At 48.9% G+C, this 19,001-nt stretch overlaps 1 protein-coding gene across 1 annotated transcript in view; it reads right to left on the reverse strand.

Annotated features, from left to right (window-relative positions):
• Positions 1 to 19,001, reverse strand: part of SLC9A9 (solute carrier family 9 member A9) — a 3,064,289-nt gene that overhangs the window by 2,495,377 nt on the left and 549,911 nt on the right. Inside the window, exon 6 of the mRNA XM_086943725.1 lies at positions 9,159 to 9,264. Within this exon, the coding sequence (XP_086799851.1) occupies positions 9,159 to 9,264 (106 nt within the window). The remainder of the gene's footprint in view (positions 1 to 9,158; positions 9,265 to 19,001) is intronic.

Consider the following 19,001-nt stretch of genomic DNA (forward strand, 5'->3'; position numbering starts at 1 on the left):
AATGGTGAGGGATGATTAGAAATAATTTCTGGAGCCGCGCTGTAGCAATAGCACTTAAAGAACAATGGGCCATATGTATCAAAAAGTCATTTTGCGATTCTCAAATAGCGATTTTTTGCAAATCGCTATTTGAGAATCGCAAAATGCTATGTATGTAGGATTTGCAATAAACATATTCCTACATATCCCTTTCGCAATTAAGGAATACCTCCCTATTCATTCCTATGGGCTTAGAGGCCCATAGGAATGAATGGGAAGACATTCTCAATTTGCGATTAGCAATTAGCGAATCGCAAATTGAGAATGCAATTTCAAGGGTGTCAAAATGACACCCTGTTGCACCCCTGAAATAAGCATGGGTGCACATGTGGCGCACATACATGCCCTAAGGGCATGTATGTGCGTCAGATTGCACATTGAAAAATGCAAAAAAGTGAATTTTTCAAAGAAATCGCAAATTACCACCAACTTGAAGTTGGTGGTAATTTGCGATTCCTTAAGGCCAATTTGCACTTTTTTGGTTTTTCTTATATTGCATTTAAGGAATCGCAAAATTTGCGATTCCTTAAATGCAATCGCAAAATAAGGAATAGCAAATTTTGCGATTACTTATTTTGCCTTAATACATACCATTTGGCAAAATTGCATTCGCAAACGCCGAAATTCGCAGAATTTCGGCGTTTGCGAATGCAATTTTGCTTGATACATATGGCCCAATGTGACTTATTTAAATGTTTGCAGACAGAGTACTCTGATACATTTGTGGCAGAGTACCCAGTCCACAAACCTCATGGCTCCACTGCTCTGCTCAGAGTAGAGAGACTGCCATGTGTCCTTCAGTGAAAGCTTCATTGGCTTCACCACTGGAAGCCTTTGACTAATGGCCTGACATTGGGGCTGTCTGTCAATCGACATGGGACCGTCCGCCCATTTGCTGTCATTTATTTTTCTGCTTGGGACCGGCAAAGAAAATGGTACAGTGCGGAACAGGAAATCCGATTATTGCCATCCGGGCGCTATTAAACAGCTCCCAGCATAAGAGGGCCATTTATTTTAGTTTTTCAACAACAAACTCCTGCTTTGAGAGTTTGTTTTTGAAAAACAAAAAACTTTGCTGCCTGGCTGATTAAGCATGGCACATGCATAGCAAAGGTTTAGAGCCTGCATAAGAGCCCCCTGTCAGCTGCTAGTTAGAAGGCATGGAGAACTCTGCTCGCCAAGCAGAGACCTCTGAATATTGCAGAATGTAGTATGCCAGGGTAGTGGAGTAAATCCATTTCCGGAGCTGGCAGAACGGAGTGCAGCCCAACAGACTTTACACAAGCCCAATGTTCCTGTACCCTAAAGAAAGACAACACCTCTAGTTGCTTAAGTTAGGGATCATATTCCTTGCTGCATTGCTTTCTGTGTGTACTAATATCTGAGCATGCCAAAATGTCACACAATTACTCCAGAAATGTCCTTGTAACATAAATGGCCTTTCCGTGAATCATAATTCAGCCAACTATGCCACATACCTTGGACTTCTCTTTTCGCATCATTCCAGGGGCCCTGGCCATATTACATAAGCTTTGCACAGTCGCAAATAAAGAGGAGAAAAATGATTGTACCCTATTTCAGCGTTGCTTTCAATTTTTAACAAAGTTTAATGATAGATTAAAAATTCGAGGGGCTTGGCCATGATAAAGGAACTTCCTTTCTTATTAGCTGAGCAATTGAAGTGTTTTTATTCACTACATTTAAACAGCGCTGGACGTGAAGAGAGTTTTGTAGTTTCCTGCTTGAATTGGTTATGTTATTTATTGATTGCACATGAGTATCTGTCAATTGAAATGATAATTTGATAGCAGTCCTCCTGAGTGCCTTAAATGACCTGAGCCGGTGCACTTCCATCTTTTGAAACCTGAGCATGTCGCTGTCTTGTGTATTCACCCTCCAGTGCAACCTGAGCATGCCATGACACAGTGTCTGTCTAACCTATACTTCCTGGGTCTGAGTATGATTATTTCTTTTTGAGCTAAGTTGTCCTGATCTTGCATGCGTGCAGTGTGCACTCTATTCTCCTGCGTATTGTGATCAAGTTTGTCTTGTGCATGCATCTTCCTGTTGTGTATAAGTTGCATGGAAAAGTAAGTCTGTGCTATCGTTCTAGTATGCTCAGTAGTATGCCTCAATATCTGGGAGGCTTTCCCCCTGGCTGTGCTTGCTCTCCTGCCCCCTGGCGGTGCTTGCTCTCCTGCCCCCTGGCTGTGCTTGCTCCCCTGCCCCCTGGCTGTGCTTGATCCCCTGCCCCCTGGCTGTGCTTGCTCCCCTGCCCCCTGGCTGTGCTTGCTCCCCTGCCCCCTGGCTGTGCTTGCTCCCCTGCCCCCTGCCCCCTGGCTGTGCTTGCTCTCCTGACCCCTGGCTGTGCTTGATACCCTGCCCCCTGGCTGTGCTTGATCCCCAGCCCCCTGGCTGTGCTTGCTCTCCTGACCCCTGGCTGTGCTTGCTCACCTGGCTGTGCTTGCTCCAGTGGCTGTGCTTGCTCCCCTGCACCCTGGCTGTGCTTGCTCACCTGCCCCCAGGCTGTGCTTGCTCCCCTGCCCCCTGGCTGTGCTTGCTCCCCTGCCCCCTGGCTGTGCTTGCTCTCCTGCCCCCTGGCTGTGCTTGCTCTCCTGCCCCCTCACTGTGCTTGCTCTCCTGCCCCCTCACTGTGCTTGCTTCCCTGCCCCTGGCTGTGCTTGCTCCCCCTGCCCCCTGGCTGTGCTTGCTTTCCTGCCCCCTAGCTGTGCTTGCTCATCTGCCCCCTCACTGTGCTTGCTTCCCTGCCCCTGGCTGTGCTTGCTCCCCTGGCTGTGCTTGCTCCCCTGCCCCCTGGCTGTGCTTGCTCCCCTGGCCGTGCTTGCTCCCCTGCCCCCTGGCTTTGCTTGCTTCCCTGCCCCCTGGCTGTGCTTGCTTCCCTGCCCCCTGGCTGTGCTTGCTAAATGACAATGCCATTTATTTAACGATTAAGCTATTGGCAATGTAAATGACAATGCCATTTATTTATGATTTTAAAAAAATGTCATGAGCAATGCCAATAGCTCTACCTTTAATAATGCCAAGACCACTGCATTGTAAATGTTTGTTTTTGTTTGGAAGAAGGGAGCTTGGAGGAAAATGTATTTCTCGGCACGCAGCCCTGCCCCCTCCAAGGCCTTGCTCCCTTCTCACACAGTGAGATTTTTATTCAAGTTGGCAGGTCAGTTTACCGGTCAAATGTTCCAGCAGGTAAAATTAAGGCCATTATTCTTGCAACATGTAAATCCGGTTGCAGGAACAACGGTCCACTGATGATTGAGTGGAATTCCGTACACAACACTATTCTTTTAGCCACGCCAGTGTCACAATTGAACGTTTACTTCCTCTTTCACTTGGCAGAACTGATTAATAATAATAAGTTAGATTACGGTCACTATTTAATGAATTCAAATTCCTTGGTATTTAGGCCAAAAATGTATTTAAAATAGGCTAGTCTATTATAAAAAGTTTAATTGATATGTAGTTTCATTCAGACCTGTTGCCTTTTTGGCAACACGTTTCTCCCTTCCAACTCCTACATCAGAGTTTTTTAAAGGCAAATTAGACTGTGTATATCGTCATCTAAAAAATGATTAAGGTTCTTGAAATATGGTAATTTCAAAAAGTCATGCTGCAGTCTGAGCCTGTATAGGATATGGTCTGTAAAGCGCCCGAAGTTAGTCTTGAGCATTATGTTTTGATACCAATAGAATTTGGTTGATATTTTTGTTTGGAAAAGTACTCAAACTTGTGCTAAATCATCACCAGTAAAAACAGATAGAATGCAGCAACACCCTGCCAGCACAGTGCAATTACAGGTGTATCCAAATGGAATGGAGGAAAGCTGTGTGGACCCAGTTTTACCTGTAGGAATTCCGCATGATTTTCCCTTTTCCATGGGCATTATTGTTCACATTACCACCTGGTTTGCACAGTGGTAAATGTGAGGGGGGGCCTGCCAGTGACGTAACACAGGTCCCCCTCAGTCCCTGTGGAGAGCGGCCCCCAAACCCCAGGGGCCCTCTCAGCACAGTACTCTGGCGGGAGAGCTCCAGAGCGAGTCTGGAGGGGGCCCCTCCACGTACCTTGCGGGGACCCCCTCAAGTTTTGTTACGCCAGTGGGGCCGACCGCATTTCGTAGAGTCAATAGGATGCTGAAGAGGGTGGAAGCAGACTGCAGTCTGACAGGTGGGAGTATTATGTGCTTCTCTTGTAATTTAGCTGTGGGTTGGGGGCAGAAAAACAGGCCCCTTTGCAGAAAGCTCTTTTACCCAGACCTGACAACTCACATGGTAACCCCATGTGACCCACGATATCTGCTCCCATCACACAAACATCCAGTGAGGAGCCGATATCACACAGTGGCACGGGAAACAAGCTGAAAACCACTGTAAATAGTGGATACCAGCTCGTTTTCAAAAGCTTTGAGCTGCCAACGTCCAACAAGGAGTACCAAGGACATCAACACCAGCGTCAGCAAGCTTTTTTTTTTTTTTAGGTCGAGGACTCTGTCGCACTGCGTAAGCAGTGGGCTGAGCCCCGAAGATTTAATGTTTCTTAGAGGGGGCTTGGAACCCGCCCCTCTTCTCCATTGGCTGGCTTCCTAAACGGAGGCCAGCAATTGGAGAAGAGGGGCGTCACTCGGTTCAAGCCCTGTCTTTTTCGGATTTGGGGGCGTTTTTTTAAGCTTCTTTCTATTTACTTTCTCTCCTTTTCCCATTGGCTGGAATTTTACCTTCCAACCAATGGGAAGCGGAGAGAACGAAAACACGCCTGTCAATCCGAAAAATGACCGTGCTTTCTCCGAGGCATTTCTGCTTTGCCTCGGAGAAAGATGGTGGTGCTTCAGCCCCTTCCCGTGCCCGCCCCCGTTTCAGCCGACCCCATCATCAGAGACCCGTGCCTAAAATCCCGGGCTCCGGGCCCCTTTTCCCTGGTCCACTCTCGCACTGAAGTACAGCTGCGGCGCTGCACTGTTTAAGGAGCCCAGCTTCAGCCCCTTCACGTGCCGGCCCCCGTTTCAGCCGACCCGTCGCATCTCTCTGGCCACCCCTCGGTAGATCTTCAAGGCTTCGAACATGACCCAGCGCTGGCAACACAGATAGATTTCCAACTTCGAATACCTGATGTTTCTTAACACCGTGGCTGGTAATACAAGACCCTGATGTTCCCTTCACGTGGGGGTGGGGGGAGGTAGGTGTTAGACTTTTTAGTGATGGCTTACTTGCTGGTGCACTTTCCATGTGCGCCACAAACCTGGGCTTTAGTGTGCTAAAGCTGTTCGTGTCGAGTTAAATTAAAAACACAGTCTAGCTAGGAAATGTTTCCTAAGCATCCGCGGAGGAGCCCCAGCCGGAGCGGGAAGCGCCGCCTCGGCGCTGCTCTGAAGCGCTGGGCTGGGCTGACACTGTTTTTCAGCTGTAACAAAGGCTTGGGAAGCAGCTGTTGTCATGCTGAAGGGAACACCTGAGGGGGTGGTAGAAGCAAGAGCAGCGTTGTTTTCTCGGGTCAGAGGTCAAGCCCTTCCCTGGTGTCATTGACTGCATACATCGTATTGAACATTATTCTAGGCACCTGTGTGTATTTTACGCTTGGATTGCCCGGTGTAAATACTGTATGAATTGTGGACAGGGGATCTGCTGACACCCATGAGAGCCGCTCACCGGGTCCGAAAGTTGCGAAGGAGTCCTGGCAGTGCGCCCGTTTAACTCAGACATCGCCCCTGCCCTCCCTGTGGCCTCATCTCCTATGCTGCATTAATGCGGCCTGACCACATGGCAACCCTGCCTCATTACTACGCGCGGCACTGTCCTACAAGACGCCGCCTCATCCTACCTTGTATCTGATCTATTTGTCACACTTACTTGTAAATTCCACGATGTCCTTGCCTGCGTGCAACAAGAGATCTCTTGCCCCTCAGACAGCACCCATGCCCGACCCCCCCTGCCATTAAAGCCAACAAACCAGGGACCCCAGCAGCTCCCCCCATCCTCCGACACCCCCCTGCAACATCAATGGTCGGCTGATATTGCGGGCAGTTACCAACAACTTTCCTTTCCCCTTCCGTCATATCCTTTAGCTATCCCACCAACTCTTAACCTTTACTCGCATTGCCCCTCTATGCGCGTCCCTTCCCTCTCCTTGTTCTTCTGACCCATTGCCGAGCAGGATTCAAGCTCATCTCCAGATGGTGACCCCCCACTCCCCTTGCGCCTCACTCTCCGCACTACCAGCCCCTACAGCCCCCCGCCCGTGACCTTCACCCGCCTGTTGCACCCTCTGCGTTAAAGGACTGTATCTCCCCCCACCTCTGGACTAGCATACAGCTATTGAGACAGCCCTTTCAGGGATTCTCGGATATTCTCGCCTGTCCAGCGGATTTTCACAACAGTTAGTACGATGCCAACAAGAAGACCTCTGCCCACTGTGAACGAGCGGGACAAGGAAAATGTGAGTATTCTGTGGAAAACTTGTTATTAGTGAGCCATCCGTCTTTGAAAATAGCTTGGGTGACTTAGGATATGGTATATTGAGATTAGTAGCGCTCTTCTGGAAATTCTGGCATAGTTTGAGCTTCATTTAAACAGCGCTGGACGTGAAGAGAGTTTTGTAGTTTCCTGCTTGAATTGGTTATGTTATTTATTGATTGCACATGAGTATCTGTCAATTGAAATGATAATTTGATAGCAGTCCTCCTGAGTGCCTTAACCCCTTCGATGCTCATGACGAGCTCAGCTCGTCATGCAGCACAGTGCTCCTGTGCTCATGACGAGCTTAGCTCGTCATGACCACACCCGTTTTTATTGCTGTCCAGCACAGCAGAGGAATAGGTGCAGCATCCATGTGGTTAAATGACCTGAGCCAGAGCACATCTTTTGAAACCTGAGCATGCCGCTGTCTTGTGAATACACCCTCCAGTGCAACCTGAGCGTGCCATGACACAGTGTCTGTCTAACCTATACTTCCTGGGTCTGAGTATGATTATTTCTTTTTAAGCTAAGTTGTCCTGATCTTGCATGCGTGCAGTGTGCACTCTATTCTCCTGCGTATTGTGATCAAGTTTGTCTTGTGCATGCATCTTCCTGTTGTGTATAAGTTGCATGGAAAAGTAAGTATGTGCTATCGTTCTAGTATGCTCAGTAGTATGCCTCAATATCTGGGAGGCTTTCCCCCTGGCTGTGCTTGCTCTCCTGCCCCCTGGCGATGCTTGCTCTCCTGCCCCCTGGCTGTGCTTGCTCCCCTGCCCCCTGGCTGTGCTTGCTCTCCTGCCCCCTGGCTGTGCTAGATCCCCTGCCCCCTGGCTGTGCTTGCTCCCCTGCCCCCTGGCTGTGCTTGCTCTCCTGCCCCCTGGCTGTGCTTGCTCTCCTGACCCCTGACTGTGCTTGATCCCCCGCCCCCTGGCTGTGCTTGATCCCCTGCCCCCTGGCTGTGCTTGCTCTCCTGCCCCCTGGCTGTGCTTGCTCACCTGGCTGTGCTTGCTCCCGTGGCTGTGCTTGCTCCCCTGCACCCTGGCTGTGCTTGCTCACCTGCCCCCAGGCTGTGCTTGCTCCCCTGCCCCCTGGCTGTGCTTGCTCCCCTACCCCCTGGCTGTGCTTGCTCTCCTGCCCCCTGACTGTGCTTGCTTTCCTGCCCCCTAGCTGTGCTTGCTCTCCTGCCCCCTTACTGTGCTTGCTTCCCTGCCCCTGGCTGTGCTTGCTCCCCCTGCCCCCTGGCTATGCTTGCTTCCCTGCCCCTGGCTGTGCTTGCTCCCCTGGCTGTGCTTGCTCCCCTGCCCCCGGCTGTGCTTGCTCCCCTGCCCCCTGGCTGTGCTTGCTCCCCCTGCCCCCTGGCTATGCTTGCTTCCCTGCCCCTGGCTGTGCTTGCTCCCCTGGCTGTGCTTGCTCCCCTGCCCCCTGGCTGTGCTTGCTCCCCTGCCCCCTGGCTGTGCTTTCTCCCCTGCCCCCTGGCTGTGCTTGCTCCCCTGACTGTGCTTGCTCCCCTGCGCCCTGGCTGTGCTTGCTTCCCTGCCCCCTGGCTGTGCTTGCTTCCCTGCCCCCTCGCTGTGCTTGCTAAATGACAATGCCATTTATTTAACGATTAAGCTATTGGCAATGTAAATGACAATGCCATTTATTTATGATTTTAAAAAAATGTCATGAGCAATGGCAATAGCTCTACCTTTAATAATGCCGAGACCATTGCATTGTAAGAAGGTTGCTTGAAGGAAAGTGTATTTCTCGGCACGCAGCCCTGCCCCCTCCAAGGCCTTGCTCCCTTCTCACACAGTGAGATTTTTATTCAAGTTGGCAGGTCAGTTTACCGGTCAAATTTTCCAGCAGGTAAAATTAAGGCCATTATTCTTGCAACATGTAAATCCGGTTGCAGGAACAACGGCCCACTGATGATTGAGTGGAATTCCGTACACAGCGCTATTCTTTTAGCCACGCCAGTGTCACAATTGAACGTTTACTTCCTCTTTCACTTGGCAGAACTGATTAATAATAATAAGTTAGATTACGGTCACTATTTAATGAATTCAAATTCCTTGGTATTTAGGCCAAAAATGTATTTAAAATAGGCTAGTCTATTATAAAAAGTTTAATTGATATGTAGTTTCATTCAGACCTGTTGCCTTTTTGGCAACACGTTTCTCCCTTCCAACTCATACATCAGAATTTTTGAAGGCAAATTAGACTGTGTATATGGTCATCTAAAAAATGATTAAGGTTCTTGAAATATGGTAATTTCAAAAAGTCATGCTGCAGTCTGAGCCTGTATAGGATATGGTCTGTAAAGCGCCCGAAGTTAGTCTTGAACATTATGTTTTGATACCAATAGAATTTGGTTGATATTTTTGTTTGGCAAAGTACTCAAACTTTTTTCAACCCATGGCTTAATTTTTTTTTTTTTTTACTTGAGATTTTTCCTAGCAAAGACATATTTATACGGTTAAAAATACCTTCCACGTTAGTTTTTCGCTGTCAAAAATCTCACAAAAAGATGCTTTTACCTGAGAATTCTCCTGCAAAGACAGGTTTTGCGAGAATCTTTTGTAACAAGTGCAACTGCACCAGGAGAACTTTAATTTCACCCACCCTAAGACCCTGAAGATGAACACAAAAGGACCCCTTTGTACTTACTATGTGAGCACTATGGCGACAGCATCGTTGAGTACACTCTCTCCAAACAGCAATGTATAGAGGTCCGTGTCCACATGCAGCTCATGGAATATCGCCAGGACTGTCACTAGAAAGAAATAGAGTGTAGGCTAAGTATGCAATGAAGCAAGTTGGTTATTTTCACGTTAGAACAATATTTCACAAAGCACAGTGGAAGGAACAAAATGAAATTTATGACTACCTGTGTGCCAAGTACTTGTAACAGGTCTAAACAACGTGGCATGATGGATGGCTTGCGCGGGGCCGGGTTAAATAAATGGGATGCATTAAAAATATAGCGCGAGCTTGAAATGTGACAGCCCGTGGAATACTGAAAAAAGAAAAAAAGGTAAAACTATGCTTCAGTGTAAGACGACGTGTTTCTATAGAAATGGGCCTCGGGATAAAATGGATGTTACTTACAAACATTTAAATTGCAAAATACGGAGTTAGAAAAAATAGACTATGCTGTTAACTAGAATTTTGGACCCGCGGCGTCCATTTTGGTTTTGGTTCGTGGTCCGGCCCAATTTAGTTCCCATGTTCATGCGAAACGGTCTTCTTTCAACTTCCTTTAACGTCCTAAGTGATGTATGGTAAAAAGTGCTGAACATTACTTTCTGCTTCGGCAGACTCGTACTGCAGTCAGGGGAGTGAGTGAGGAACATAGTGAAGATAGATGGGAGAAGTTTGTTCTAAGGAGCTAGGAAGTGCCAGGGCAGGGACCTACCTCCCCGAGCTAATATATCAACCTATCGAGTTAATACTGACCTCTTGCTCTTTCCTTAAAGTAGCAGCTGATCTATGTCATAGAGGACAGGGAGATGCAGCTGGTGGGAATCATAAAAAGCACAAGTACAAATCACACATGGTCATTGTTATGTAAATTGCAGGTTAAGTGGTGTTTTCCGCATCTGATTTAATAAACCACATCTCCACCTCCAATAAATCCCCATTTGGCACCACAAAAGAAGCTACTCCACAAGGGAACCAACATTTGCAATGTCATAAGTCTCGCATTTGAGAGAGTTAGAGCTATTGGCACTGTAAATGACAATGTACTTTACACATGCGTTTTGGTTTGGAGCGGAATGGAAGCAGTGCCGGCCTGGGAACTCAAACCGGCCCTGGCTGTTGAGTCGGGCAGGCCGCGGTGCTTTTGTTACAGGTGGCCGATATGGCAAAACCGGCCCCCGGTGACAAAAACGGCCTGGCAGGGGTCCAAAAGCGGCCCCCACAATGGCAGCCCACTGAGGAAAATCCTGGTGCCTGCTACGGCCAGTCAGGCCTTGAGTGGAAGTATAAATAAGTATTTGCAATGCAATAGTTTTTGCATTTGTAAAAGTTGGAGCTATTGATGTTGAAAATGACAATGTTTTACTTTTTTTTTTGCAGTTGCGTGACAAAAATTGCACAGCTGTGTTCTTACTGGCAGTTACTGGTAGTTTTCCACTAGTGTGTTGATGTGATCTTGTGTTACGTAGTTTGAAAGCCCACAAATGTAAGAGCGGTACAAAAGGGGGTGGTGATGGACGGAGCATCTGAATCAATCAAACACTCACACCCAGTCAAAAGATCTGGGTTTAATACATCACCGTTCTTTAGCCCACTCTGCCACCCCAGTTCAGACATGGCTATATGCAAATCAGTCTGACCTGGTGCCTCATGGGAACAGTCCAGCCCGAACTGCCAACCCATGTCTTCCCTGGACCGGAAACAAGCTTCCGAGGACCAGTTTCTGGCATTCCAGCCGTCTTCAGCCCGGCTTGCTTGAATCCAGTGGCAAAGTGAGCAAGGGATTCTCGTCTGAGCATAACCTGCCAATATTATGGCGGCCAAAAGCGGTACAAAAAGGGGTGGTGATGGACGGAGCATCTGAATCAATCAAACACTCACACCCAGTCAAAAGATCTGGGTTTAATCCATCACCGTTCTTTAGCCCACTCTGCCACCCCAGTTCAGACATGGCTATATGCAAATCAGTCTGACCCTGTGCCTCATGGGAACAGTCCTGCCCGAACTGCCAAGCCATGTCTTCCCTGGACCGGAAACAAGCTTCTGAGGACCGGTTTCTGGCATTCGAGCCGTCTTCAGCCCAGCTTGCTAGAATCCAGTGGCAAAGAGAGCAAGGGACTCACGTATGAGCATACCCTGCCACACTTATGGCGGCCAAAAGCGGTACAAAAGGGGGTGGTGATGGACGGAGCATCTGAATCAATCAAACACTCACACCCAGTCAAAAGATCTGGGTTTAATCCATCACAGTTCTTTAGCCCACTCTGCCACCCCAGTTCAGGCATGGCTATATGCAAATCAGTCTGACCCTGTGCCTCATGGGAACAGTCCAGCCCGAACTGCCAACCCATGTCTTCCCCGGACCGGAAACAAGCTTCCGAGGACCGGTTTCTGGCATTCCTGCCGTCTTCAGCCAGGCTTGCTTGAATCCAGTGGCAAAGTGAGCAAGGGACTCACGTCTCAGCATACCCTGCCACACTTATGGCGGCCAAAAGCGGTACAAAAGGGGGCGGTGATGGACGGAGCATCTGAATCCATCAAACACTCACACCCAGTCAAAAGATCTGGGTTTAATCCATCACCGTTCTTTAGCCCACTCTGCCACCCCAGTTCAGACATGGCTATATGCAAATCAGTCTGACCCTGTGCCTCATGGGAACAGTCCAGCGCGAACTGCCAACCCATGTCTTCCCTGGACCGGAAACAAGCTTCCGAGGACCAGTTTCTGGCATTCCAACCGTCTTCAGCCCGGCTTGCTTGAATCCAGTGGCAAAGTGAGCAAGGGACTCACGTCTGAGCATAACCTGCCACACTTATGGCGGCCAAAAGCGGTACAAAAAGGGGTGGTGATGGACGTAGCATCTGAATCAATCAAACACTCACACCCAGTCAAAAGATCTGGGTTTAATCCATCACCGTTCTTTAGCCCACTCTGCCACCCCAGTTCAGACATGGCTATATGCAAATCAGTCTGACCCTGTGCCTCATGGGAACAGTCCTGCCCGAACTGCCAAGCCATGTCTTCCCTGGACCGGAAACAAGCTTCTGAGGACCCGTTTCTGGCATTCGAGCCGTCTTCAGCCCAGCTTGCTAGAATCCAGTGGCAAAGTGAGCAAGGGACTCACGTATGAGCATACCCTGCCACACTTATGGCGGCCAAAAGCGGTACAAAAGGGGGTGGTGATGGACGGAGCATCTGAATCAATCAAACACTCACACCCAGTCAAAAGATCTGGGTTTAATCCATCACAGTTCTTTAGCCCACTCTGCCACCCCAGTTCAGACAAGGCTATATGCAAATCAGTCCGACCCTGTGCCTCATGGGAACAGTCCAGCCCGAACTGCCAAGCCATGTCTTCCCTGGACCGGAAACAAGCTTCCGAGGACCGGTTTCTGTAATTCCAGCCGTCTTCAGCCCGGCTTGCTTGAATCCAGTGGTAAAGTGAGCAAGGGACTCAAGTCTGAGCATACCCTGCCACACTTATGGCGGCCAAAAGCGGTACAAAAGGGGGTGGTGATGGACGGAGCATCTGAATCAATCAAACACTCACACCCAGTCAAAAGATCTGGGTTTAATCCATCACCGTTTTTTAGCCCACTCTGCCACCCCAGTTCAGACATGGCTATATGCAAATCCGTCTGACCCTGTGCCTCATGGGAACAGTCCTGCCCGAACTGCCAAGCCATGTCTTCCCTGGACCGGAAACAAGCTTCTGAGGTCCGGTTTCTGGCATTCGAGCCGTCTTCAGTCCGGCTTGCTTGAATCCAGTGGCAAAGTGACCAAGGGACTCACGTATGAGCATACCCTGCCACACTTATGGCAGCCAAAAGTAGTACAAAAGGGGGTGGTGATGGACGGAGCATCTGAATCAATCAAACACTCACACCCAGTCAAAAGATCTGGGTTTAATCCATCACCGTTCTTTAGCCCACTCTGCCACCCCAGTTCAGACATGACTATATGCAAATCCGTCTGACCCTGTGCCTCATGGGAACAGTCCTGCACGAACTGCCAAGCCATGTCTTCCCTGGACCGGAAACAAGCTTCTGAGGACCGGTTTCTAGCATTCCAGCCGTCTTCAGCCTGGCTTGCTTGAATCCAGTGGCAAAGTGAGCAAGGGACTCACGTCTGAGCATACCCTGCTACACTTATGGCGGCTAAAAGCGGTACAAAACGGGGTGGTGATGGATGGAGCATCTGAATCAATCAAACACTCACACCCAGTCAAAAGATCTGGGTTTAATCCATCATCGTTCTTTAGCCCACTCTGCCACCCCAGTTCAGACATGACTATATGCAAATCAGTCTGACCCTGTGCCTCATGGGAACAGTCCAGCCCGAACTGCCAAGCCATGTCTTCCCTGGACCGGAAACAAGCTTCGGAGGACCGGTTTCTGGCATTCGAGCCGTCTTCAGCCCGGCTTGCTTGAATCCAGTGGCAAAGTGAGCAAGGGACTCGCGTATGAGCATACCCTGCCACACTTATGGCGGCCAAAAGCGGTACAAAAGGGGGTGGTGATGGACGGAGCATCTGAATCAATCAAACACTCACACCCAGTCAAAAGATCTGGGTTTAATCCATCACAGTTCTTTATCCCACTCTGCCACCCCAGTTCAGACATGGCTATATGCAAATCAGTCCGACCCTGTGCCTCATGGGAACAGTCCAGCCCGAACTGCCAAGCCATGTCTTCCCTGGACCGGAAACAAGCTTCCGAGGACCGGTTTCTGTAATTCCAGCCGTCTTCAGCCCGGCTTGCTTGAATCCAGTGGCAAAGTGAGCAAGGGACTCAAGTCTGAGCATACCCTGCCACACCTATGGCGGCCAAAAGCGGTACAAAAGGGGGTGGTGATGGACGGAGCATCTGAATCAATCAAACACTCACACCCAGTCAAAAGATCTGGGTTTAATCCATCACCATTCTTTAGCCCACTCTGCCACCCCAGTTCAGACATGGCTATATTCAAATCAGTCTGACCCTGTGCCTCTTGGGAACAGTCAAGCTTGAAATGCCAAGCCATGTCTTCCCTGGACCGGAAACAAGCTTCCGAGGACCGGTTTCTGGCATTCCAGCCGTCTTCAGCACGGCTTGCTTGAATCCAGTGGCAAAGTGAGCAAGGGACTCACGTCTGAGCATACCCTGCCACACTTATGGCAGCCAAAAGCGGTACAAAAGGGGGTGGTGATGGACGGAGCATCTGAATCAATCAAACACTCACACCCAGTCAAAAGATCTGAGTTTAATCCATCACCGTTCTTTAGCCCACTCTGCCACCCCAGTTCAGACATGGCTATATGCAAACCGGTCCTCGGAAGCTTGTTTCCGGTCCAGGGAAGACATGGCTTGGCAGTTCGGGCTGGACTGTTCCCATGAGGCACAGGGTCAGACTGATTTGCATATAGCCATGTCTGAACTGGGGTGGCAGAGTGTGCTAAAGAACGGTAATGGATTAAACCCAGATCTTTTGACTGAGTGTGAGTGTTTGATTGATTCGGATGCTCCGTCCATCACCACCCCCTGTTGCACCGCTTTGGGCCGCCATTAGTGTGGCAGGGTATGCTCAGACGTGAGTCCCTTGCTCCCTTTGCCACTGGATCCAGGCAAGCCGGGCTGAAGACGGCTGGAATGCCAGAAACCGGTCCTCGGAAGCTTGTTTCCGGTCCAGGGAAGACATGGCTTGGCAGTTCGGGCTGGACTGTTCCCATGAGGCACAGGGTCAGACTGATTTGCATATAGCCATGTCTGAACTGGGGTGGCAGAGTGGGCTAAAGAACAGTGATGGATTAAACCCAGATCTTTTGACTGGGTGTGAGTGTTTGATTGATTCGGATGCTCCGTCCATCACCACCCCCTTTTGTACTGCTTTTGGCTGATAAGTGTGGCAGGGTATGCTCAGACGTGAGTCCCTTGCTCACTTTGCCACTGGATTCAGGCAAGCCGGTCTGAAGACAGCTGGAATTCCAGAAACCGGTCCTCGGAAGCTTGTTTCCGGCCCAGGGAAGACATGGCTTGGCAGTTCGGGCTGGACTGTTCCCATGAGGCACAGGGTCAGACTGATTTGCATATAGCCATGTCTGAACTGGGGTTGGCAGAGTGGGCTAAAGAACGGTGATGGATAAAACCCAGATCTTTTGACTGGGTGTGAGTGTTTGATTGATTTGGAAGCTTCGTCCATCACCACCCCCTTTTGCACCGCTTTTGGCCTCCATAAGTGTGGCAGGGTATGCTCCGACGTGAGTCACTTGCTCACTTTGCCACTGCAATTAGGCAAGCCGGGCTGAAGACGGCTGGAATTCCAGAAACCGGTCCTCGGAAGCTTGTTTCCGGTCCAGGGAAGACATGGCTTGGCAGTTCAGGCTGGACTGTTCCCATGAGGCACAGGGTCAGACTGATTTGCATATAGCCATGTCTAAACTGGGGTGGCAGAGTGGGCTAAAGAACGGTGATGGATTAAACCCAGATCTTTTGACTGGGTGTGAGTGTTTGATTGATTCGGATGCTCCGTCCATCACTACCCCCTTTTGTACCACAAATGTAAGAGGGCATCCCTCACAGCGCTCGACCCATGGTAAGTTGTTGGCCAACAATAGTCAGTAAATGAGGATCTTTCTATTTACAAAAATATGTGCAGCTGACAAGGAACAGACCGCACTCTCAGGGACGAATTATAAATCATAAAATCTCTCCCCCTGCTCACCTTTCATCAATTCATGCGGAAGCCTTGAATAAAGGTGGGGGAAATCAATGTACAGAGGAAAGAGGTCCCGACCTTGGTGGGGTGGTGGGGGCAGGCAAGTGGGAGGGTTGAGGTGGTGTTGCGCACGTCACGGTAGATTGGAGAGATGAGTCATGGGCAAACTGACAAAAAAAAGAATGTTATCTTGTGCAAAGAAACCAGTGCTTATGTAAAGCGGTTGATAAAAGGGCTCAATGACTTCTCTGTATAGTATGGAGTACTAGCCAATGGTGGCCACACGCTTTTATGTGCAAAATGCACGTCCCCCCACTGCAGGCATGCAGCTGCCATTGGCTAGTGCTCAGACGAAAAATAAAATGACGACGGCTGGCAAAGTAAATAAAGAAAGGAACACGGCCGATATAGTTAAACGGACTGCGTTGGCAAAGAAGATAAAGAAAGGAGTTCAGCTGCTATAGTTAAAACACTGCGCTGGCAAAGCAAATAAAGAAAGGAAAGCGTCCGCTATAGTAATAGCAGACCGCGCTTGCAAAGCGAATAAGGAAAGGAGTGTGGCAGCTATAGGAAAGGGGGACTGCGCTGGCAAAGCAAATAAAGGAAGGAGCATGGCCACAATAGTAAAAGCTGACCGCGCTGGCAAAGCAAATAAAGAAAGTAGCGCACCCGCTATCGTAAAAGCGGACCGAGCTGCCCAAAAAAGTAAATGTCGATGAAAAGGTGTAAATAGGGTGAGCCATGCATTTTGTATATATACGAAGCAGCCACCATGACTGATAAAAAATAAAGCAGGCCCCGTGCTGCATTGCAGGAAAGCATGCCGTGGGTGGAATTGGAGAAAATCATTCAAGAAAATAGTGCTCACAGACTAAATAAAACATGCTGAGTAACAACACAAGTAAAAGGGCTCGTCCTCAAGGGAGGTTACAAATGTAGAAAAGGCGGTCCTAAGGAGGGACAACTAAGCCTATTCATGAATCAAAAGCAATAATTTAGAGAGGACAGTAACGGGAGCCAATTGAAAAGATGGGCAGAATATGGGCGGACCTTCAAGTCCATACCTGAATACAGCATGCCTTGCACACCAGCGCATATACTGCCCAAGATCAACCTAAAAAAGACTTATGCATTGGCCCACAATATGTAATGCATGGGGAATTTGCAAGCACTGTGCATTAGGCCTGGGAGAAATTTTGATTACACAGGAGAAATTTGTTGAATTCGAGCAATTTCACAAAATGTTTGCTTTTTTCACATAATTTGCACAATACAAATTGTTGTAAAATACCAGTAGAGACTTACTTAGTAGAAAATAACTCACCAAGATACATTTTCTACTCAAACCAGTCTCCTACTTGTATCTCGTGAAGCTTTGTAACAAGAGAGATAGATTCACAAAAAAAAAATGGTGCGAGATACAGGCAAAGCAAATATTGCTATTAAAAAGGGGAGTTATTTTGCAACATTTTCATGGATAAATGTTCACAATTTCGCCAAGCTCTTCTCTGCATGCCTTCAATTTGTGAGTAAAGCACGGTGACAGTGTGGAGCCCAGGATTTTCTTTTGCTTTTAACTGGCTGGTCCTCTCATCTCTTGTGTTTAAGGCATTCTGGGTTTTTAAAATCTGACTGTTCCATTTCAGTCGCAGAAATTCAGATCCTTGACATTATCCAAACTCTTCTCATTCAGCTTCAATCTAATTCTCAAAGTCTGTACCCTTCCATACCATGAATATATGGTTCCTGGGTACATCAGTGACCAAATGATATTCACTTCAAAATAACAGAAAACCTGACTAAAGCCATAAGTCTACTTTAGGAGTAATGGAGTATGGGCTCTATCTAGATGAGGTGCATCAGTCCAAAGAATGCTGACGTTTTGTATTCAAGTTGTGAATAAAAATATTCAAAAGTAATAGCACAAAGTAACATTCCTGCCTCAGTCCTTTTTTAACAGTTTTTTCGTCAGTTAAGCTTCCTAAACAAATAATCTCACTGTGGCCATGGTCTGGATGTGCATTAGATATATGCTATCTACTAGTCATAGGACAATGCCAAATTCCTGCATAACACTGCCCACCTCAACCAATGCACTCTTAGGGTCACAGAATGCGATACCTCTGTGGGGTTTATTCAAATGAGCAATTTCATTATGACAACAAAAAGTCAAAGGCCTGGGGGGAGGAGATTCGCGGGCAAGCAAGATGGCCGCGTAAGCTCGGAGCTCCGCGGACCCTCCGACCCTCCGCAAATATCCTGGAGGCTATCCTGTTCCACAGCTGTGGATTCCAATTGGTGAATGGTCGCAGACACGGGATCCGCTTTCCGCTTCCAAATCCGACATTTCTAGACAAAGTTATGTTGTGTTGAACTTTGTGCCAGGGATGCGCCATTGTCCCGTGGGCGGCTGGTGATCGAGACGACGCGAAGCATGATTGATATGCGAAGCGAGCACCTCCGGTTTCTGCTGGTGGAGTGTACGTAGCTGCGGAGTCGCCTGTTGCTGGCTTGGCCTTCGTGGTAGCGACACCTCGTGCCTACACAATTGCCTACTTTGTCCTCGCTGTGTCGCCCTTTGTTCTCTCCGAACCCATCATGGCCGGCAGGGGTGACCCCGACAGGACGGCGAACCGGGGCAGCAGGAAGACGACCCAGCCACAGACAAATAAGATTGACCGATACGCCCAGCAAAGGACCTCGCCTTCTGTAGTGGCTCAATCTAAGGACTCCTTACGTACGGGCTCGCCCGAAGGATCAGAGCCCACATTAAGAGACATCATGGGGGCCATTACAAGCATCAGGACTGAGATGCATAAGCAGCACGAGGTCCTGGCACACAAGGTGGACACCCTGGCCATCGATCTCAACCTGATCAGGGCCGACTTGTGCAAAACTAATGATCGGGTGAAATCCCTCGACATCAAGACCTCCAGCCTAACGAATGATGTCTCGGACTTGCAAGCGGAGGTCCGCCCCCTGAGGCCGGTTAATGACCAGTTCTCCAGACCGCTGGAGGACTTTGAAGGGCGTGCTAGATGGCAGAACGTGCGCATCATTGGAATACCGGAGGGAGCGGAGGAAGCGGCTGTTGATCTCTTTGTGGAGGACTTGGT

This window comes from Lissotriton vulgaris, chromosome 11 (genome assembly GCF_964263255.1).
Source record: "Lissotriton vulgaris chromosome 11, aLisVul1.2, whole genome shotgun sequence".
Lineage (NCBI taxonomy): Eukaryota > Metazoa > Chordata > Amphibia > Caudata > Salamandridae > Lissotriton > Lissotriton vulgaris.